This window comes from Nycticebus coucang, chromosome 11 (assembly GCF_027406575.1).
Source record: "Nycticebus coucang isolate mNycCou1 chromosome 11, mNycCou1.pri, whole genome shotgun sequence".
NCBI lineage: Eukaryota > Metazoa > Chordata > Mammalia > Primates > Lorisidae > Nycticebus > Nycticebus coucang.
Window position 1 is genome coordinate 89,314,690 of NC_069790.1, and position 23,917 is coordinate 89,338,606.

Genomic DNA, 23,917 nt, shown 5'->3' on the forward strand with positions numbered 1-23,917 from the left:
CTGTACTCCCAACGCCACAGCAATTTTCTTTTAGGCATACTGGTATTTCATGTGGCAGCCTATTTAAATTAAATTATGCTCCATGGAACCTATCCCCTACCCCCCAAGAGAGTATATTTCTGAGGAACCACTGGCTTTGGGTGTATGTGTTGGGGGCGGGGGGGGAAGTCCATAGTCTGCCATCAATGAAGCATCTTGTCAGGTAGGCATTTTGGGCTTTCACATTATCCTGGTAGCACCTGTAGGACAAAAAAGGACTAGGGAGGACTTTTCTTAGATTACTGAGTTGTGATATAGCTAGTCTAATACGTGGCACGGTAGAGATTCATCCCAGTGCTTATTGAATAGGTGAGGGGCTAGATTCCAGAATTTGATGACTAGAGACACAGAGGTATTTTCCCTTAGAAAGTGCCTCTAAAATAGAATCATCTGAAGTTTTAGATGGAAATGATAAGCTAAAGATTTACACAAATCTGAGCCACACACCCATCATCACCTTGATCTATCAACACGGTATGTGTTTCAACGCATCAGTCGAACATGTGCGTGCCACCCATGGAAGGTGGTAGAGGACTGGCTCACTGAGTGGTATGTGCATGGTATAAAATGTTTATTTTTTTGCCTTTTTTCCTGAGAATTACATTATTTATACTTTATTAACATGAAGTAAATGTTAGCAGACTTTTTAGCTTTTTAAAATGTATGTATTTGATGTCATGTAAAATATAAAATTTAAGCCTTTAGCTTGATCCTAAAGAGCACCAGTCTGGTTAGCTTGCTCCTGAGGTTGCTAACAGGACCTACTCTTTTGGTGGATAATGGGAAAAGATATCTGTCATGGACGGGCTTGACCAAAGTACAAAATTTATTACAACAAACATATGAGATTAAAATGTATTTCAACAAAATATAAGATTAAAAAAAGTTATTTCATTTCAAATTATATCAGCCATCTGCAGAAATAATTTTTTGAGCCTGTAGGAAATCTCCAGCAATTTCAAGCATGGGAACAGAAAAGTTGTAGAGATTATTAGGTATAATTTCTTTCAATCTTAAGCATGCGAAAACTAAGCTCAGATAGGTTAGGTTGTCTAAATGACCAACCCTGTATTTAAACTAGATCTTTCTGACTAAAAAGGCTCTGAGACGAATGCCAGATTTCCAAAAACTTTCAAACCACAAAAAATTCTAGAAGTTACATGCACACTAAAATGATTTCAAAGTAGTTTTTCTTAATTCATATTCATTTAGAAATTATTTATCATACAACACTTTAAAGTGTCTGCGAAATGCGAATATCCTAAGATCAAAGAACACCACATTTTCCAAAATTCAAAAATGTTATTATCCGTGACTTACACAATTGTTTGAATTTTCCATCAAACTTGTGAAAAATGTTCTTTGAGATGGCTGCCTCCCCAGTAGGAAGACACCTGCTCCTTATGAAGAAAGAACAGAGTGGGAAGAGCTTATGAGAAACCACTCACTGACACGCCTTGTCTATCTGGCGGGGGGAAAACGTTTACTCACCACCCTGTTCTCTTTGATCCTGCAGTTGTTACTAATCGTGATCGGAGCTGTGGCAGTTGTCTCAGTTTTGCAACCTTACATCTTCCTTGCCACGGTGCCAGTGATAGCGGCTTTTATCATGTTGAGAGGATACTTCCTGCACACCTCACAGCAGCTCAAACAACTGGAATCTGAAGGTATCATGACCTTGAATGTGCAATGCTCACCTTGGAAAACAGCGACAAGAGCTAGTGAGGATTCTTTGTTGCTAATTTGCTTTTCCAAACATTTTCCCCCGCTTTTAAACTCTTACATCTTATACAATGATTTTTTTTTAAACGTGTTTCCATAAAAGGAAACTGCATAGCAAATTACACATGGATTGTTTTGCTCAACGGCCATGTGACCTCATTTTGGTTTTAAAACGAGGGTCGGTGTGTAGGAAATTCATGTATAATTTCCTTATAGCAATTAAATTTAAAACTGATAATCCTGCTGGACTAAACGTTTCTCTGGGATCCAGAATGATTCTACACAAAATACCTTCCTTTGGCTTGGTGTCTTCAGATGCCCTTTCTTTCTGTCCCAGGGCTGCCTTTTGTGTGCCCCCAACTCTATGCGAGCTGTGTGGGGAGCATACTTTTCAGGATTAGCCTTGGTGTGGGTGCATTTTTGGAGGATAAATTTCTAGTCTATTTCTGCTTTAGAGGTCATTAGTTAAATCAAGTCACATCTCAATTAAAGAATATTTAATTAAGATGCTTGAAAAACTTGTCTTAAAAGAATATTTTGTTTCAGCAATGATTAATTTAGAATTAGCCAGAAAAACAATTCTTGGTGGTAACCAAGAAATATGAGTCAATAATGGTAGCAATTTTATAAGTTTTCATTTATGGTAGTCAAGTAAAAAAGGAGGGTAACCTATTTTTTTTTAAAAGGCAGTAGAATGAAAAAGACCTTTCTAAGCAATGACATGTGTGGTATGATTACTCTACATTAGTTGTTTACAGATACATTGTAATGTGAAATTAAATTTTCTGTTTACGTGATTTACATTGTTTTCTATGGGAATATTTCACAGGCAGGAGTCCAATTTTCACTCATCTTGTTACAAGTTTAAAAGGACTATGGACACTTCGTGCCTTTGGACGTCAGCCTTACTTTGAAACTCTTTTCCACAAAGCTCTGAATCTACATACTGCCAACTGGTTCTTGTACCTGTCAACCCTGCGCTGGTTCCAAATGCGAATAGAAATGATTTTTGTCGTCTTCTTCATTGCTGTTACCTTCATTTCCATTTTAACAACAGGTACCCCCAACGCATTAACTATTTAGCTAAGCGTTTGCATTAAAATGTTGACAATTCAATAAAACGCTTACAGGCTAAAATTCTTACAGGTTAAAAATTTCAAATATCCTTAGATTTTTTTGGAGTTTATTAATCAACAATATATGGGTTTATTGTTCAACAAATGATTCTTTAAATTTCTGTTGTCTTATTGTTGAACAAATATCAAGTAATTTCTTTGATATAGAAGTTATATATAGTATTTGTTCCTGGCTTTTACATTTTTAAAAACTGAGACACATAGACTGTCAGAACGCAACTATGTTATTGAAAGAAGAAAAATCATCTCTTCATGTTTATATTAGTAGAGGCTCCTTGTTTCAAAATTAATAGATCTCTTTATTAGGGTGCTCTCTGAATAGGGAGAAAGAAACATCTGCATTTGTGCACACATGCGTGTGCGCACGCACACACACTCCCTGCCATGGTAAGTTTTGTTCTTTTAGCTACTAGTTGATGAAATCTGTTATATATAATGAGTTTTGCATGAAGAAAACTGCCGCAGAAGGGAAATAACTTAGAATAAAAAGTGCCGTATTTTTCAAATACGAATGTTCTGAATTTTAGGGCCTTTGGGTGAAAAACTGCCAAATGTCTCATAATAAGTAAAATAAAAATCTATATAGATAAATGAGTTTCTCTAATTCAAGGAGTTGAATGTCTGAGCTATGAGAAATGTTGAAATATGTTGCTATCTGTGACTATGCCAAAGATTCAAAGCAAATGCAAAATCAGTGCCAAAGCTGCAGCTTTTTTGGTGGTAAGAAGAGAACTCTGCTCAAACAAAAATGGCGACATTTGTTGGAGAGATATGGGAGGGCCTCTTGGAGACAGGGTGGGCTGCACCTTTTGGCCGCTGAAGGAGCTGGAGCTGGTAACGGGGAGTCAGACGCAGCTCTTCCTCCCGACTCAGAAGTGCACATCTGGCATGTTTCCATTTTTTTCTGTGGCTGCTTCATTCATTCCTCTCTCTGAAGAGTGGTTTCCCTGGCGTCCCAGGGCTCTGCCACCTTGGTTTTTTTTGCAATCTCTCCTCTCTGACCCTCGAATTAACAGAACTTGGCTGTTCTTCTGTCCTATGACAGAGTCCTGGAGGGAACAGAAATAAACAGGCTTGTCTTGGCACAGGGGTCTCCCTGAAGTCCACTCAGCCTCTGTGAGGTTAGCAGGTTCACCACATTTGCTCTCTTGGCTGGGGCGGGGGGAAATGATCTGTGAAAGGAGCATAAATGGGCAGGCACGTGAACTAATCCTCAGCAGTACAGTCAGTTTAGGGAACTTTTAAAAAAAGGTTGATTTGTAGGTTCAGAATCTTTAAAATTTTCTTTCTAGTTATTTGAAACAGAGGCTGAGTTACATAAACGAAGATGTGTTAACAATTAATTCAAACTAGTATAACACATGTTCTAGTGTAATGGTCACAAGTGTGACTGAGTCCTGATTTACTGGGAGCAGTAATCGAAACACTTAGCAATCAGTGCAGGAAAGAACCTACTGATCCAATCCGGCACCCAACCGGAGCCAATGTCGGCCACCCAGCGAACATCAACTCTGGTCTTCAGCAGTGTTAACGCCTACAAAAATTTTATCTTATTTTCATCTTAACCTTTAGAAAGCAACATATTAGGGCCTTGGATGAATCTTACCTATTTAAAGGAAACTATTTAGTACTAAAAGCAGATATGTGCTGTGTGTGGTATGCCTTCTGTTAGAAGAATTACAGAATAAAAATTTCAATTAATATTGATGAATTATTTCTCCTAAGTTTTGAAACTCATGACTATTTTATCATGGTACAAGAACTCTCAATTGAGACTTGGTAACTTAAATTTATAATACTGTCAGTTAAAGATATTCCTTTTAGAAAATTTTTATGGTAGAATGAGATAGAAAAAAAAAATTATGGCTATACTACTGAATATCTGTAAATTTTAATTAATGGCCCCTTCTATTCCTGAAAAACCATTTACTCTAATCGAACACTTAGGTAATCACTGAGGTATTTGTCTTCTTAGGTCAACTAATCTTTTTTTTTTCTGACATAAAAGGCAATCTTCTCTCTTTCCAAATGGCAGACCCATTAGTTTTCTGACTACAGCTTGAAATTCTAAAGCCACTTTCTTCCCAACAGCATCTGATTAGCAGAGAAAGTCGTCCTTAGAAAGGCACGAAGCACATCTAAGCATCTTACAGATGCTATTCAAACTCGCCCTTCTCCCGCTGTGACTTCTCTGCAGAGGAGCTCATCTGGACACAGGACTCTTTTTTTCCATTGCCCATTCTAGTCTCTGTTACTCTTATTATTTATGGCATAGTAGTAGCAGAGACAAACGTAGTATCTGCCCAATACAAACATGAAATACCTGCAACATTTTTTAAAAGGGCAAGTCTTTCCTATATGAAGGTCACTACAAAAGTTTTGAGACTGTGTTACAGCCGATTATCTCACTTCCAAGAAACATGGTTGACAGCGGTGCCCTTTCTGATTCAGGCCTGCAGGTGTCAGCTGGCTTGGCTTACTGGTGTTGCTGGGAGGGCTTTCTTTGTTTCCACTGTGCCACTCGGCCAGCATCAGCTATACAGCTGGGGAAGAGCTCACTTTTCCCTGTTAAGTCTCAAAGCCTTGAGCATTTGCAGTGGGTTCTCGGGGGTCTTACTCCTTCCCGTGTGACAATTTTTCAGTGATTTCAAGAAATTAGAAGAGGCCGAACTTCACTGAAAGTCGAAGAGAGGAGTGGGCAATGAGCAAGGGCAAGGATTGAAGAAAATGTCTCTGCTGTGGAACGAATGGTTGGTGAGAACAATCCAGTGACATTTACGAACACTGAAATGTACTAGAGACTGGATAGTCTGCAGTGTCCAAAATCCTGCATGATTATTGTCACGTCAGAAAAGTGTCATCCGGATGGGGGCCTCAGACTTCGACAGATGAGGAAAAGGGGATCTGGGTTAGATGGGGTAAGAACATGCTGCTCAAGTTCATCGGAGGCAAGTCTAGACGAGTTTCAGACACCGTTACTGGTGATGAAACCTGGATTTACCCGTGTGATCCAGAGAATAAGTGTCAGTCAACAGTATGCATTTTTCCTGATTAAAATCCACCAACAGAAGTTAAGTGGCCCCAGAGTGTCAGAAAGAAAATGGTGGCAATTTTCTTCTCCAAAAGTGGTCATTTTGCAACGGTTCCTCTGGAGGAACAGAAGACAGTTACAGCTCAGTGGTACACAGCAATGTGCCTACCGGAAATTTTTGGGAAGTGTCAAGAATGGCAGTCAAGGACAGGACTGTGGGGACTATCTTGTATTGTGATGATGCATCTGCCCCCACAGTCAGTATCACCGTTGAATTCTCGGAGTCCTCAGAGGTTCAACTTATGACTCATCTCCTCTGGCCATACGCGATTGTTTCCTTTTCCCTACAGTCAAAAATCACATGCACAAGGCCAGGTGCGTTGGCTCACGACTATAATCCTAGCACTCTGGGAGGCCAACGTGGGTGGATCACTTGAGTTCAGGCTTTTGAGATCAGCCTGAGCAAGAGCAACACCCTATCCCTACGAAAAATAGAAATATGGAGGCAAGAGGATCGCTTGAGCCCAAGAACTTCAGGTTGCAGTGAACTATAATGCCATGGCACTCTAGTCAGGGCGCTAGAGGGACACTCTGTCTCAAAAAAATAAATAAATAAAAATCAATGTGCAGAAGAAGTTTCTCTGTTTCTAAAGAATCTGTTCACACTTACAAAAGTAAGCTTACAGCACTTGAAGAAAATGAGTAGAAAGAGTGTTTTCAAAAATGGTTTCTAAGAATGCAAAAGTGCATGGAATTTGGGAAAATAATATTCAGAATGATTTTATGTTTCTTCATTTTTGTGTATCTCAAAACTTCTGTAGTGTCCCTGACACTCAGTCACTCTTTGATTTAAAACGTTGAAGGCTTACTATTGCAGGCATTACTTGGTAGATGCTGCGGTGAACTGAGATAAAAGAAGGATGGTTTAAATCAGCATACGATTGAAATGTAAATGTTTTGAAATGAAATATTTGAAAATGAAACGAAATGTTTTATGTGCCATGGGAGAGGGATGAATAAAGTAGTTCACAGAAGACAGAAATACCAGCAGGTTTATTTGTATCCTTTTTGTATCTATAGGTGAAGGAGAAGGAACTGTTGGTATTATTCTAACTTTAGCCATGAATATCATGGGGACGTTGCAGTGGGCTGTAAACTCCAGCATAGATGTGGATAGCTTGGTAAGTCGTTATCATTTTTTAAACTTTATGAAAATATTCAAACATACCTATTCAAAAAGTAGAGGGAATAGCTAGATACCCAATACCGAGCTCAAAAAAAATTAAACCTTACTGATAAATTGAGGGCCACTGTGTATCTCTCTTCAAACTCTTCTCTCCTCTTTTTTCACCTGGATAGCCTCTATGAAGATCTAATGCTGCAGGGAATATTCTTGCATTTGTTTTCTTGTTATGAATTTTTGTAGGGCACATACATAGAAATGGTGTTATTGGGTCATAGAATTCACCTATGCTTAACTTTACTACATGGTGCCAAATTGTTCTCAAATCTGTTGTATCAATGTATACTCTCATCAAAAAGACTCTGAAAGTTCTCACAGCTACATATCTTCACCAACACTTGGTACTGTCAGAATTTTAAATCTTGGCAATCTGAAGGATGGGAAGTGTTTACTAAAAGTGTAGGGCAGCTTACTACATATTTATTTCTCTAGTGTTAATTTCCCATTTATATACTCCTGCTCATTTTTCAGTGAGACTGTTTTTTTCTCCTTCATTGATTTGTAGGATTTTATGAATTCTAGATTAATTGCCAGTTTCTATGCCAATCCCTCAATCAGTGGCTTGGCTTATTAGTGCCTTTTGATGAAAAGAAGCTTCTAGGTTTAATAAAGTTAAGTTTATCAACCTTTTCCTTTATATGTTGTGCCTTTGTTGTCTTTTTTTTTTTGCAGTTTTGGCCTGGGCTGGGCTTGAACCCGCCAGCGCCCTACTCTTTGAGCCACAGGCACTACCCACCCTTTGGTATCTTTATAAGAAACCTTTTCCCATCATAAGTTTTCAAATTTAGCAGTATAATACTTTTCATAATACTCTTTTCTTATTTTTTAAATCTCCACAGTCTTTACTATTAGCTCTTTTTCTGTTCTTAAAGTGTTTATCGTTGCCTTACCTCTTTTGGATTAATCAACTTCACCACGCATTTATATACGTTATTAGTGTGGACATAGACCAGGTTTTAGTTACGTTGTTTCTCTTGTCATGGTTCCCTGGAACACAGAGCTCCTAGTAATGTTCATGTGCTAACACTGTGTCAAGGGCACAAATCCCGTGACATCAAGAGGGAGAGATAAAAATGGTGATGTAGATTTTCTCAGTTTTATTTTAAAAATCACACTGTGATTTATTTTCAATCACACTGTGCAGTTGGTCTGAATAGCTTCATCATTGACTTCTTATGTTCTCTATTCTTATATTTGCTGTTATGTGTTTGAAATCATTCATTCATTACTGCATTTGTGGAGGGTCTAGAAACTCAATGTAAGAATGACTGTACAGCACAATTTTGAGACTCTTTATTATTATTAGACTTTTTGTTTCAGTTCCTTTCCCTATTCTCTGAGACACGCCACATATTCTCAAATCACATATGGTCATGCGGCAAGGAACTCTATATAATCAATTCCCTTCACAGGAAAAAATCATTATAAAAAAATCTCTAGAGGAAAAAAAACAAAACAAAACTTTCCATGCCCTCATCTTGCCCACATGTCTTAATATTTTCTTTAAGCATTTTGATAATCCATTGAACTGTAACTTAACCTGACCATGATTTACAGTCGAGTTGTTTTCTTTTCCTTTAGCATTATTTTAATTTGACTAGTTCTGTTCGGTTTTGCCATCTTTTCCTCACTTAGTTCTATTTCAGTATGGTTTGGAGTTGAGTTTCATAAACGTATATGAAAATGTTTCTGTTGGCAATTAACAGGAGGATATTAAATCAATATTATGTTTTCATTTATTTATTTCTATAACTTGGACTTTGCATTTAACACCCTCATGGATTTTGCCTGTTTCTTTGCCTAAAAATATCTCTTCACCTGGAAGAGATAATTTACAAGGAATGTACAATTCCTTTCCCTTTGCTGTATTAATTTTCTGGGTTTATGTAGTAGTCTCTACACATGGATGTTGAAACCTTTGTTGGGGCATTTGTATTCTGCATATTCAGTCTCTCTGAAAGTTTCTGTAATTTATTTTCACTCCTTCCACTTTTCATAATGTGTATCCCGGGCTTTGTGAGCCGTGCTTTGACACTGTGTCTTTCATCTCGCAGCATAAAAGGATCTTGGCAAGGGCCTATTATGTTATAATCCAGTCTATGAAAAGTATCAATATTTGTATTTGATCACATTATAGAAAGTCATATTCTTTTGTTTGAATATCAAAGTGAATTGTGAGTTTTCTTTTCCCGGCCCAGAAGCACAAGTGGCCTTTCCTGGGAGTCTGTGGGCATTTGTCTAGTTATTAATGCTTATCGTTCTGCTGTCACTCATGCCGTTGCTGAAGTTATACAGTAACCTGTTTATTTTCATATTGGCATATGTTGAGAGTAGGAGAGGAGATAGATACAGCTGGGCCCTCAAATTTCATGCTTAAAAGGTCCTTGTGACCTCAGAAGTAAAGACTCAATGCAGTGTATCATTTCACTTTTCTGAGTAGTTAACTGAATTTAGAGATGATGGTGTAAACAGGATGTTTTATTTGACATACACTTTTAGTTCTACAGTAAGGCTACTAAGACAAAAGATCTTTAGATTTGGAAAGAATATTTCATTTATTCATCTGACCTAGTTTAGAGAAAGATGAAGAGTCAAAGGTCAACAGAGGTTATAAACCAACACTCTGAGGCTATAAAACCGGCAGTGTGGCTGTTCCTTTACCTCCTACCTGTTGCTTACACCCTTATGCCTAGATTTTCTTAGCTTTCAATTATTAAAGGTAATGTTAGTATGATAAAATCCAGCTTGAAGTTACTTTGTGTTTATGATTACACATCTGAAATATCAGCACTTGAATGGTCCAACAAGCCTTTTATAACTTTCCTAATGAATTCCTTATTGTATTACCTAAAACAGCTCTTTCTCACCTTCTCGTCTCTTCTTAGGTGCTCTCATAATTTCATCCCTTTCATTTTTCAGCCAGTGACTTACCTATTTACTTCTTAAAAACAAAAACAAAAACAATTGAAGCAACCAAAACAAATCCCCTCATTTCTTTCCACCTGTTGCACAAGTCAACTGCCTCTCCTCATAAGCTCCTCCAGCCTTTCCGTGTTCTTGCCGCCATGTTCAGGCCAGTTTATATGCAATTATGTCCCTCTTTACAGGACCTTTCTCAGTAGCATATAAGTAATTTCCCTTGATCCCCAGCTATCACCCCATTTCTTTGACCTATTTACAATAAAACTTTTAAAGAGAGTACCACTTTCCATCTCCACCTGCTATTCTTGCCACAGCCTCCTCCATTGCATTTCTGTTATACTCATGACTCATGACCAACATCTTGCGAGAGAGCCAGTTTGTCTTCTTCAACCATTCAGCAGTTTTATGTGATGGACAAATTCTTCTTGTTATGATACTTCCCATCTTGTGTTCGTGAAACCACTCTCATTTCTCTGATACTTCTCTGGCTCCTTCTTAGTCCTTTTTTCTGGCCCCTCCTTTCCTATAGATCTCTCAACATTCTCTTGAACTGCTGTTATCTAATTCCATACTTCAGGAACCATCTCACAAGGAATTGTAAATTCATATCTCTAGGTTAGAAGTCCTGCTCTCTAAATACATATCCAGCTACCATTTGACACCTCCATATGTTCATAAAACACAGTGATAGAATGTCCTTCTGTACACCTGACATTTGGGGGAACAAATTCCTGCTTATTGTCTCCAGAGTCTCAAGAGACCATTAACACAGGACATACCTCTGGTTCTACTTACTAATATGCCCCAGCCTTATAGGAAAGTTTGGGGAAAAAAAGTTAACTGAACATTGTCATCTTCTGAATAAATATAGTTTAATAGATTGTGAATCACTCCAGAAACATAAAAAATAGCAAAATTATCAGAGCTTAATTTAATAATTTCCATCAGAAAACCCCATGTTAGAGCATTTCCAGGTATTTCAATTGAGACATCAATGTGTTAAACACTGTTATTTCTAATTCAGTTTTTGTTTTTAGCATAAATCGTGTCCCTCTATTTATTTCAATTTTATTTTTCATACTATTCCCTAGATGGGGTGAAAAGAGAAATGTTAACAGTACCAGTTCCTCTTAACTCTATACCTCAAGTACCATATGAATTTATAGTTGTTATTGCTAAGCTATTTATCCTATATTTTTACCTCCTTAATTAACAAAGCAGTATACTAGTTTATTTTCTTTGGTGTCACAAGATGTCCGCCATTTTTAGTACCATAAATCTTCCCTTTCCCCTATTCCTAGCTACTTAAGCATTATGTAACTTAAATAGACAAGGCACACTCGATATCTGCCTTCATGAACAAATGTAGATTAAGCATATAAACAAGAGCTAGAAATGGTGACAAGATAATGCTTCACACTTAGCCATATTAAGCCATCTGGGGACTAATAAATTGCCCACATTCACACTGTTTTGTAGATTTGAATAAGGCTCTTGACAATTCATATCTTTTCAGGACTGTCTACCACATCGAAAGCACAACTAAAAGATCTAAGCATGTGAACACTCTCCTGCTTCTTTAATTCCCCAGGTGAAGTAGCAGATAAACCACCCCTGTTTCCATTAAATGTCTGCCCTGTCCGACTGTGCACTGCTGATAACACAAAAGGAGGGAAGGAAGACACCAGGGTGAGCCGAGAAGGCAGTGCACCTGCGGGGCTCACATCTAGGTTCCTGTTAACAAGGCTCCAGAAAGTTCTTGCAAGATTGATGCAATCTGAGACAGTTTTCTGTCAATAGAAACTTCCTCTGTTTTTCCTTTGTCCTTTTATTGCCTGTGTTTATTTTGGTTCCAGTAAAGATCAAATGACTAATTGTACAGTGACCAACAAGAAACCTGATAGGAAGAGAAAAGAGGAACCTGGCTTGTCTTCATTGCTTCCCTTGCCTCGTCTTCTTGAATTGGAGGTAGTTTCTGCCATAAGAATCTGAGGGGAGGAGTCATTTTTCCATTTTTTTTTTTTGCCTCCTTTTAATGGTCTCTTGATCATGTCTTTATTTTTCTGTTCTCACAAGTCGTTGTGGTACATTTTACTCCCATGACCTCTGTCTCCGGACTTCTTTTCATCCACTCATTCTCTTTTCATCCTGCAGAGTGGCCGTGGTGAGAAGAGCTCTGCATTCCACCCTGGCCTTGTCACCAAGAAGTTGTGTGGCCTTTGGCAAGTCATAGTCCCCTCGAAGGCCTCATTTTTCTCAATTGTAAAATGAAACAGTTTGGTTAGAAATTTTCTAAGGTTTCCACCAGCTCTGACATTCTCTCTCTTCTGGGTCCTTTTCATATGAAAAAAATTCCACTCTCAGTTAACATGTGTGCAGGCGTCATTCCAGGTTCTTAAGGGAATCACATATCTGCTACTGTCTCTGAATGTGGAAGTCCATTGTTTAAATTATTCGTTGCTGCAATTATCAGGACTGATCAAAGAACTCTGAACCAGTGTATTACTAGAACCAACAAAGAAAATGCCATTTGTGATGTTCTAGAGTCTTGAATTAGAAATAGTCTTAATGGGATCCCTAAGGGATTGGTGAAGTGTAAAAAAAGTTTGAAAAGTTTAGAAAATATTTTGGGCTTTGTGTGTCACTTTAACTTCCTAGGTGCAGGTTTTCTTATTTGTGCAATGAAGGTATGGGTTAGATCACCAGTTCTCGACCTAGTAGCATATGAGAAAGCTTTATAAAAATAGATTACTCAGGGCCCATGAAGACTGATGAAGTCAGTTCTGTCAGTGGGGTAGAGTGACTGGGCTTGGAGAGTGACTGGACACTTTTTAAAGGTGTCCCAGGAGATTCTCATGTGTATCAAGGCTCGTGAATCACTGAATTAGATATTCTCTAAGTATCATTTTAGCTCTGATTTTCTTTGAGTCATGGCAAAGGGATCAGCAAATGTTTTCTGTAAAGGGTTGTTGGGGGTTAAGGGTACCGCTGCCCCAAACACAGTTGACCTGGTTTGATTACTGGGCTGAGATAGAAAGTTCAACTGAGGCACAGTGGTAATTGAAAGCAAAAAAATGAATGAAGACAGAAAATAAAACTGGAGCAGAACAGGCAGCATAAATAGAGAGCAAAAGTAACCTCACAAGGTTCAGGGTAACAAAGAGAAATGTTATTTGAGAAAGTTTAGAGGACTTCCAAAGAGAGTTGGAGGTGGGTCACTCTCTTGATGAGGGAGAGGTAAGAGAGATGGAGATGCAAAGGCCGTGCAGAGCTCTTAATACCCTCTTTCTGTCCACTTGAAGTTAGTTGCAATTCTTTCATTGGCCTCTCTGCACCTCCAGGCATTATTACCCTTTTCTATTGGTCATTAATTATTGTCTCTTTCTGGTGGCCATTGGTTACCTAGGTTACCTCAAACCCACATTCTTATGGGCTCTCCAGACTTTCTTGTTCAGAAGCCCAGGCTTTCCTCCCATCATCCTCCAAGCCCCTTTGTATCTCAAAGATGAGATAGAAACCATTTTCAGCCTATATGGTCCCTATGGCAACTCAGCTCAGCCTTTGTAGGGCAAAGCAACCCTACATATGTAAGTAAGTGGGTGTGGCTGGAGTTAGCTGTGGGCCATAGTTTTGTTGACCTCTGGTCTATGTGACCGAATATGCTTTTGAATTGATGACAACCAGCAAACAAATATTTTCCTGTATTAATCAATAATACATGTATAAATCATTACAAGACATATAAAGGATATGCTTAATGACAGCAAACTTTAGGGAAGCCATAGTATTTCAAAATGAATATGCTTTGGCTTGGCTCAGTGGCCCTCAATTTAGGAGGCTGAGATGGGAGGAGCACTCGCTAAAAATTCAAGAGCAACATGAACAACATAGTGAGACCTTGTCCCTAAAAATGAATTAGCTGGGTGTGATAGAATGTGCCTATAGTCTCAGCTACTTAGGAGGATGAGGCAGGAGGATTTTTTGAGCCCAGTAATTCAAGACTAGCCTGGGTAACATAGCAAGACAACATCTAAAAAAAGAAAGAAAAACATCTACTTAGAAAAAAATCTTACTAAAATAGTAAATAATAAGAGAAAATATTTTGATATTTTTGTTTTACCCTCCCCTTCTTGAGATTCTCTTTGAAATATTTTTAGTGGAACTCACCAAGCTGTACTGTACATAAGCTCCAGTGTGAGTAATTGATTTGGTGACTGATGTCAGTCAGACCTTTCACAGAGAAAGATAAACCTGAGTCCTCCTTTGCCTATTGGCACACATAAGACCATATTGACTAAAGCTCTTAATTACTGAAAATGGGCACCAACATATGTGAAACTCGGAGTTTAGTTGGAAGAAGCCTTTTGTCATTAGTTACACATCACCATCTCTACTATCTCTGACAGGGAAAGTGACACTGATTTCCCATTTGCCACAGGTTACAGGATGGATACCATTTGTGTAGCGAGCAGGTTATAATAATTTACAAAAGGGTTAGAGTTATTCTACGAAGCAAACATCACCTTGATCCCCAAGCCAGGGAAAGACCCAACAAGAAAAGAAAATTATAGACCAATATCACTAATGAATATTGATGCTAAAATACTCAATAAGATCCTAACAAACAGAATCCAACAACACATAAAAAAAATTATACACCACGACCAAGTGGGATTTATACCAGGGCCTCAAGGCTGGTTCAATAAACATAAATGTATAAATATAATTCAGCACATAAACAAACTAAAAAATGAGGACCATATGATTCTTTCCATTGATGCAGAAAAAGCTTTTGATAATATCCAGCACCCCTTCATGATCAGAACACTTAAGAAAATTGGTATAGAAGGGACATGTCTTAAACTAATAGAGGCCATCTATAGCAAACCCACAACCAGTATCGTATTGAATGGAGTTAAATTGAAATCATTTCCACTTAGATCAGGAACCAGGCAAGGTTGCCCATTGTCTCCATTGCTCTTTAACATTGTAATGGAAGTTTTAGCCATTGCAATTAGGGAAGAGAAGGTGGTCAAGGGTATCCACATAGGGTCAGAAGAGATCGAACTTTCACTCTTTGCAGATGACATGATTGTATGTCTGGAAAACACTAGGGATTCTACTAAAAAACTTTTAGAAGTGATCAAGGAATACAGCAATGTCTCAGGCTACAAAATCAACACCCATAAATCTGTAGCCTTTTATATACCAACAATAACCAAGCCGAAAAAATAGTCAAGGACTCTATTCCTTTCACAGTAGTGCCAAAGAAGATGAAATATTTGGGAGTATACCTAACAAAGGATGTGAAAGATCTCTACAAAGAGAACTATGAAACTTTAAGTAAAGAAATAGCTGAAGATGTTAACAAATGGAAAAACATACCATGCTCATGGCTGGGAAGAATCAACATTGTTAAAATGTCTATACTACCCAAAGCAATATATAATTTTAATGCAATTCCATTGTCATATTTTAAAGATCTTGAAAAAATAACACTTTGTTTTATATGGAATCAGAAAAAACGTTGAATAGCCAAAACATTACTCAGCAATAAAAACATAGCAGGAGGAATCACCCTACCAGACCTGAGACTGTACTATAAATTGATAGTAATCAAAACAGCATGGTACTGGCACAAAAACAGAGAAGTAGATGTCTGGAACAGAATAGAGAACCAAGAGATGAATCCAGCTACTTACCGTTATTTGATCTTTGACAAGACAATTAAAAACATTCAGTGGGGAAAAGATTCCCTATTTAACAAATGGTGCTGGGTGAATTGGCTGGCAACCTGTAGAAGATTGAAACTGGACCCACACCTTTCACCATTAACTAAGATAGATTCTCACTGGATAAAAGATTTAAACTTAAGACATGAAACTATAAAAATACTTGAAGAAAGTGCAGGGAAAACTCTTGAAGGAATTGGCCTGGGTGAATATTGTCTGCTCCCCAGACAATTGAAGCAGTATCAAAAATATAGTACTGGGACCTGATCAAAATAAAAAGCTTCTGCACAACCAAGAACATAGTAAGTAAAGCAAGCAGACAGCCCTCAGAACGGGAGAAAATATTTGCAGGTTATACCTCTGATAAAGGTCTAATAACCAGAATCCACAGAGAACTCAAATGTATTAGCAAGAAAAGAACATGTGATCCCATCGCAGGGTGGGCAAGAGACTTGAAGAGAAACTTCTCTAAAGAAGACAGACGCATGATCTACAGACACATGAAAAAAAGCTCATCACATCATCCTTAATCACCAGAGAAATGCAAATCAAAACTACTTTGAGATATCACCTAACCCCAGTAAGAGTAGCCCACATAACAAAATCCCAAAACCAGAGATGTTGGCATGGATGCAGAGAAAAGGGCACACTTCTACACTGCTGGTGGGAATGCACACTAATATGTTCCTTCTGGAAGGATGTTTGGAGAATACTTAGCGATCTAAAAATAGACCTGCCATTCGCTCCTATAATTCCTTTACTAGGTTTATACCCAGAAGACCAAAAATCACAATATAACAAAGACGTCTGTACCAGAATGTTTATTGCAGCCCAATTCATAATTGCTAAGTCATGGAAGAAGCCCAAGTGCCCATTGACCCATGAATGTACTTGCTAATTGTGGTACATGTAATATACCATGGAATATTATGCAGCCTTAAAGAAAGATGGAGACTTTACCTCTTTCATGTTTACATGGATGGAGCTGGAACATATTCTTCTTAGCAAAGTATCTCAGGAATAGAAGAAAAAGTATCCAATGTACTCAGCCCTACTATGAAGCTAAATTGTAGCTTTCACATGAAGGCTATAACCCAACTATAGCACAAGACTATGAGGAAAGGGCCAAGGAAGGGGAAGGCAGAGGGGAGGTTAGGGTGGTGGGAGAGTAATGGGTGGGGCCACACGTATGGTGCATCCTAGAATGGGTACAGGCGAAACTTACTAAATGCAGAATACAAATGCCTACATACAATAACTAAGAAAATGCCATGAAGGCTACATTGAACAGTTTGATGAGAATATTTCAGATTGTATATGAAACCAGCACATTGTACCCCTTGATTGCACTAATGTACACAGCTATGATTTAACAATAAAAAAAGGGTTAGAGTTAATACCATGCAATAAATAACTCACTCATGCTATTAATAATTTATAGCAACATGATACTTGACTGACCGTTTTATGTGTTCTAGGAGCGTAAGTAATAGAAGTAGAAACATAGACCAGAGTTTCAAGAATATATTTGAGCCAAAAAGTCTGTTCTCTTCCTATTATCTCTTAAGTTTATATGAATAGACTAAAGATTATGCTAATGCATTTAATTTAGCATTGGGTCTGTGGTCTCTGTGAGTACTAAAAACATTTAGTTTGGGACTACTAGGAATGATTTATGATTTGAAACATATACCTCTTTCATATACCTCATGGTTTGAAATTTTCTTCAGTAAAATGTGTGATGTTTTTCATATTGTGCCAGTTTTCCAGATGTTTTCTTTACTTTATTTCTGCAATCCTCCTATAACAATTCGTTGTGAAGACTCTTTAGCAGTGTGGCTGGCCAGATTTCAGGTGTATGAAAATTATTTTCTATTGTCAAGGCTTCTGGGGATATTATAGCTTGTAGTTTGGGTGTTAATGCATAATTTGATGCATTGGCTTCTAAAGAACCAAAAAGTTGAAAGGAAATAGCATATAGTTCTTGTGAAGGAGAAAAGTCTGGCTTTCTGATTCATTCTAGGAAAGCTCTTTAAGCCCTGTTTTTCCTCTTTCCCCCAACAAAAAGTGAAAAAGAAAATCAGTAATCATTTTCTTCTTGACTTAAATTGCAACCTTTATAAAGTAAGGTTGAGATGAGGGAGGGTGTGGAGTTATCTTTTTGTTAACACTGTCATACTCCCCGAAGACTTGGTTCTTCTGCTGGTCAGGTTCGTGATTTTAGAGATTCATATAAAAATAATGAGATGCAGTGTAAGGATTGACTCTTTCTCGAGATGCTCAGGAGAATCTCTGAAGAATTTAGGGGGAGAGCATAATGAAATTAAATAATAAAACCAAAACTTCAAACAGATGATTTTTAAGGCAAAAGAAATCCCATCCCACTGTGTTTTGGCTAAACTATCATTTTACAGAAGTCTACACAGATTATGTCAAATTTTCTTCTCCACAAATGAATAAAGATAGGTTCATCGTGTCAGTACCTGCGTCTCATTTGGCTTCATCTTTTACCTCTCAAAGTCTGTGAGAGAAGTTCTCCTGCCCATGCTGGTTGTGGCTCAGGTGAGTCTCTGCTGCTGGTGGGGCAGAATTCCTGCTGCAAACACAGCTGCCCCTTCCTTCCTCCTCGGACTCTTTTCTGTTCAGGGAAGCAGCAGCCTGAGGTTAAGGAGTTTACTGATCCACAGTCACGCTGACAATTGCCAAATTTGAACTTCCATCCCGCCCAATCTAGGTGTCTGGACAATGGCATGGTAGTTTCTAGGTATCATGTGGAAATGGTTAGTAGGCACTCTAAATGAGCAAAAGGGTTAAGGGAAGCTTAAAAAGCTCAATGAAAGCAAATGAATTTGACTAAAAATAGTTTGGTAGGTTGTAATTTCTGTCTGATCCAAACAGCGACGTATTTTGCGGCTGAGAAGCTGAAGGGTGAAACTGCAGCCTGGGTCATTGGCTAAGGCGCTCACACATTGTCTCCTGCTGCACAGACACGGCTTCCTGGATGGGAGGTAGAATAATGAATTCATTCATTATTCACAAAGATTTATTAAGAGATCGCATGGTGCTAAGCACTAGATGGGGAGGAACGCTTTGAACAGTCTATTGTTTAAATACAACAAGGAATGCTTTGAACAAAGTTACCATAATAGGCAGAATGAGTTTAATACAAAGTCATGAGAGATAGGCTTCGGGCCCTCTCACTTGCATAAATCCCTTTGTAGGCCCTATCCTTAATTCGATATGCATAATTTTGATTATTTTTTCTTAAGAAGAATCCCCTAAATTATTTAAGGCTGCACAAAACCTGGCTCCATCCCTGATAATAGCTACGAATCTTTATCTATGAGAACAAGTATGCCAGAAATATGACATTACTTTTTGCTTATAGTTGAATTTATTTTCTGTTTGAACACACATTGGACTTAGTGAAAGAAACAATGTCAGCGAATTCAGGGATCTTGCTGGGTTCCGAGCAGAGTTAACAGAATGCCAAGGTAGTGGGGATGAGGGACCGCCTGGCGCTGTGTTGTCCCTTGTCCATGCTCACTGCCTTTGGGCACTGATGTTCCTGTCTGATCTCATGGTGAGGGGTCCAGGTAGACGGAGTCTTTGTCCTTCTTGTCCTTACTGTGAACTCTCCCTTCATGAGCTTCCTCTCAGCTTCTTCCATGTCCCTGAGGGGATCAAAATATTTAAATTATGTGGCTTCCTCTCAGCATTACTCTGGAAAAGCAGGGGAAAATAAAGTTACATAAAGTTGTCTATGCCTAGACATGCCAAGCAAACATGTCCACTCTACTGAGTCCTTTTCGTGCCAGGCACTGGAAGCTTCTCTGTAGTGTGCCTCTTTCCTGAGCTTTACCTTGGAAGCGAGGCACAGCCTTCCTATGTTCTATAATCTGCCAGGTCTACTTGAGGATAGAACCAGGATTTGGTTGCAAAGTGGAATTCCTTCCTAAAGGAACTGGAGTCTAAGCCCTTTGTATTATTATTGGTTTTTTTTTGTTTTTTTGTTTTTTTTTTTTGCAGTTTTTGGCTGGGGCTGGCTTTGAACCCGCCACCTCCGGCATATGGGGCCAGCACCCTACTCCTTTGAGCCACTGGCGCCACCCTAGCCCTTTGTTTTTTAACCTCCATTTGTGTGTGACCCCTCAGATTATGGGGTGAAGAGAATGGCTGTTTCTCATCTACCATAATTAAGTTCATCTGTGGCTACTGTTTTCACGTAAACACTATACTTTGAGTCCTTCAGGCTTTGGTTTTGAAGTATAAAAGCCAATAGTTTTACAACTTGAAATTTTCAAACTATCAGGTTTGAGTTTCAAAAGCCCATTTTTGAGACTTGAAAGAGCAGAATTCATTTGCTCAGCTCTTATGATGTGGCTTCTTCCAGAGACAATGAGGTAGAAGGTCCAAGCTGGGAAACCTACGAGTTACAAGGAATTGGTTAGTAATTCATAATATTATCTGGCCACCTCATTGTAATAGCATTTCAGTGGTTACAAAATTGGCCATGATGCAAGTGTCTGCACTAGCCACTTTTTCTTCCTGCCAGAAAGTGTTCTGACCCGCTGAATTGAATGACTGTCCACACATATACTGTGGATGACTGCCCATTGTTAAGATGAAGTAACATGTTCTTGGTCAGGGATATTTGACCACACTGTGGGTACAATCATAGTGTGTCCTGGGGTCACTTTAAGCAGCTTGATTACCTGAAAGACTGAGTTGGAAAGTTTCATTTCCTAAATTTGATAGATACATTCCATTTGTCACATTTGACATTACAAGTTCTAAACACACCTTCAGTGGTGAGCCACCACTAATGGAGAATGTAATTTGAAGTACTCAAACACAAGTGCTCAGACAAAAAAAAATTATATACTGCGTTCATCCCAAAGTAGCAGTTTTGAAAGTCCTTATTTTCAAATATACTACATCCCATTTTGAGTAATTAGGATGGTAATATTTAAATGCTTTATTGATTCTTTAAAATAGTAAAATGTGAAGGATTTTTGCTATGTAGTGTCTTTCCTATCTTTTTTTTTTGTAGAGACAGAGTCTCACTTTATTGCCCTTGGTAGAGTGCTGTGCCATCACAGCTCACAGCAACCTCCAGCTCCTGGGCTTGGGGGATTCTCTTGCCTCAGCCTCCCCAGCAGCTGGGACCACAGGTGCCCACCACAACGCCCAGGTATTTTTTGTTGCAGTTTGGCCAGGGCCAGGTTTGAACCCACCACCCTCGGTATATGGGGTCGGCGTCCTATTCACTGAGCCACAGGTGCCGCTCCTATCTTTTATTTTGCTTAACAAAAGATGAGTTTAGACTTCTGCACAGAATTGATGTGAGAAAATGTCATGTTTCTATAAAGTTAAGCTACATTTGTGTATTTCCTTCAGTGATTTCAAGAGAGGGATGCTATTCTTAGGGAGGATAAATACAATAAGATAATTTTAAATACATTTGAGGTATGTCTTTGGCAGTCTCATCTCAATGGTAGTCAGAATTCTAACTTGTCTTCCAGAGCTTATGTAGATTAGCCACTCTCTATGAAAATTAATGACAATGAAAATGCAAGCAATGCTGAAATCAAGAATAACTGAATCAAGATTTAACTACCCCTGGAAGTCCTTCGTAATTTAGAATTTAAAATATTACAAGTGGGAACAATTGTGACCATCTGCCTTTTGCTTCCTCTTGAGTTATTTTTGATGGATGTGGACTTGGATCCCTTTCACTTCCATTAATAGTGGGTTTGACTTCAAAGGTTTCTCTCTTGAATCTTGAATAAGTATTGAAGATAATTTGAAGATATTTTTCAAGATGAGAGAAACTGAAGCGCAGAATCACAAGAAAGAACTTCACAAACAGCAAGCTTGATCAATGGCATGTGAGAGCAGGCAATACAATTAGAATCGATGCGATGGAGGTTTTAATGTTCAATTCAGGATCAATATCTAAACTACTCTGCTTTTCCACCAATCATTCCATGCTAAAAGAATTTTCCCATTTCATCTTTTTGTTTCATTACTTATTCACTTATTAGTTTTTCAAATATATATATGTGTATGTATATATATATAGTAACTATTATATTCCTGGATATTTTAAAAATCATATTCCAATAAATCATTGAAATATTCAGAGAAATATGTTCTTGTTAAAGAATATAATTAAACACTTTTAAAAATATTATATCCCTTTTATTTCTGTGCACTTTAAAGATATACTTTATTAAATGTTAGATGAACAGATTTAGAAAGCAGATACATAATTAATTTCGAGCATAACCCCTATATGTAGTTATATTTTGTTTAGAGATTGATATTTAAGTAATTTAGATTAAAAATGTAATTATGTGAATAAAAATTATGCCAATGACTTAAATTTGTTCAAATATTATGGTGAAGTTATTGCAAATTGACTAAGCATCAAGAGTCCACTTACCACGTAGCTGACACATAGATTTTTAGTTAGTTATTAAGGTAGTTCTAGAGGAAAAAATTTTCAGTAGTGGTTTTGAGATGTGATGCATTTTATTGTCATATATTAGTTGACCGCAGTGTGCAGTGGACCTCAGAGGAGAAAGAAATTTTTCCTTTGACATCATCTATTCCCTTGAGAATAGTTTGGCTATTTATGTGTAGCTTGCATAACTGAGAATTAAGTGATCACAAAAACAAAACAGAGTCCATTTGTTTAAGTCCTAGTTAATTCTCTTTGGTCTTAATTATATCTAATTATTTCCCCTGAATTCATTGAAAACCTGAAAAACAAATGAATGACAAGTAGAAAGCCCCATTGTAAAAGTTATTTTTTTAAAACATGCAACCGGTTATGAAATCGTTCACAGTTCTTAAACAAAAATAAAATATTGTTATTTGTATTTCAGATGCGATCTGTGAGCCGAGTCTTTAAGTTTATTGATATGCCAACAGAAGAAGGTAGATCTACCAAGTCAATCAAACCATCCAAGGATTGCCAGCTCTCGAAAGTTATGATTTTTGAGAATCTACATGTGAAGAAAGATGATGTCTGGCCTTCAGGAGGCCAAATGACCGTCAAAGACCTCACAGCAAGATATATAGACAGTGGGAATGCCATATTAGAGAACATTTCCTTCTCAATAAGTCCTGGCCAGAGGGTGAGATTTAAACATTGCTTGCTTTGTTAGACCTGTGTGCAGTAAGTTAATCCCAGGAACCTAAAGCAGTGTGTTATTAGAACCCATTTGTAACACGTTTATTGTAGACTAGCACTGACATTGAACGTACATCTTTCAAGTTACTATATGGAGTCATTATTTTTCATATGCAATTGAATTTGCAAAGTTCTTAATCTATATAATAAGTCCATTTTCAGTGTGATTGTACTTTCAGAATATCTAGTTAACTACTAGGTTACAAACTAAAAAAAACTGTTAAACCAAAATTATAATATGTGTTAGATTTTCCACCAAAAAAAAAATCTCCCAATAAGAAAAATATCTTAAATATCTTATTGCTGACTCAATCTAAGGTCATCTTAAATTTTATCTAATTTACATTCTATCAAACAAGTAATATTTTTTTCTTAGCATTGTTTAGTTTGTTTTGTTTCTTGAAGTTTTCAACAAGATAGATTATTTAATTTTTTTTTTTTTTTTTTTTGAGACAGAGTCTCACTTTGTCGCCCACAGTAAAGTGCTGTGGTGTCATACCTCACGGCAACCTCAAACTTCTGGGCTCAAGCGATTCTCTTGCCTCAGCCTCCCAATTAGCTGGGGCTACAGATGCCTGCCACAACTCCTGGTTATTTTTAGAGATGGGGTCTTGCTTTTGCTCAGGCTGGACTTGAACCTGTGAGCTCAGGCAATTCACCTGCCTGGGCCTCCCTCAGTACTAGGATTACAGGTGTGAGTTACCACACCTGGCAAATGTTTAATCTTTTTCCAAATAGTTTACTATATTTATTAAGCGTAAGTAACTATATGATATTTTGAAGTGTTTCTTATGGATCCCAGAACTGGGCTAACCGCACAGAAGAAAATTAATGTATACTGATTCTTGGAATTGATCATTGGGGAAGAAGATTGTCATTCTCTGTCAACTT

General features: G+C 37.8%; 1 protein-coding gene across 4 annotated transcripts in view; it reads left to right on the forward strand.

Annotated features, from left to right (window-relative positions):
- Nucleotides 1-23,917, forward strand: part of CFTR (CF transmembrane conductance regulator) — a 194,486-nt gene that overhangs the window by 122,526 nt on the left and 48,043 nt on the right. For all 4 annotated transcript variants that reach the window (XR_008372866.1, XM_053553531.1, XM_053553532.1 and 1 more), the window contains exons 19-22: nt 1,556-1,706; nt 2,591-2,818; nt 7,009-7,109; nt 22,719-22,970. Coding sequence is in view for 3 of the 4 variants with exons in the window: in XM_053553531.1 (XP_053409506.1) it covers nt 1,556-1,706; nt 2,591-2,818; nt 7,009-7,109; nt 22,719-22,970 (732 nt within the window). In the remaining variant the exon portion in view is untranslated. The remainder of the gene's footprint in view (nt 1-1,555; nt 1,707-2,590; nt 2,819-7,008; nt 7,110-22,718; nt 22,971-23,917) is intronic.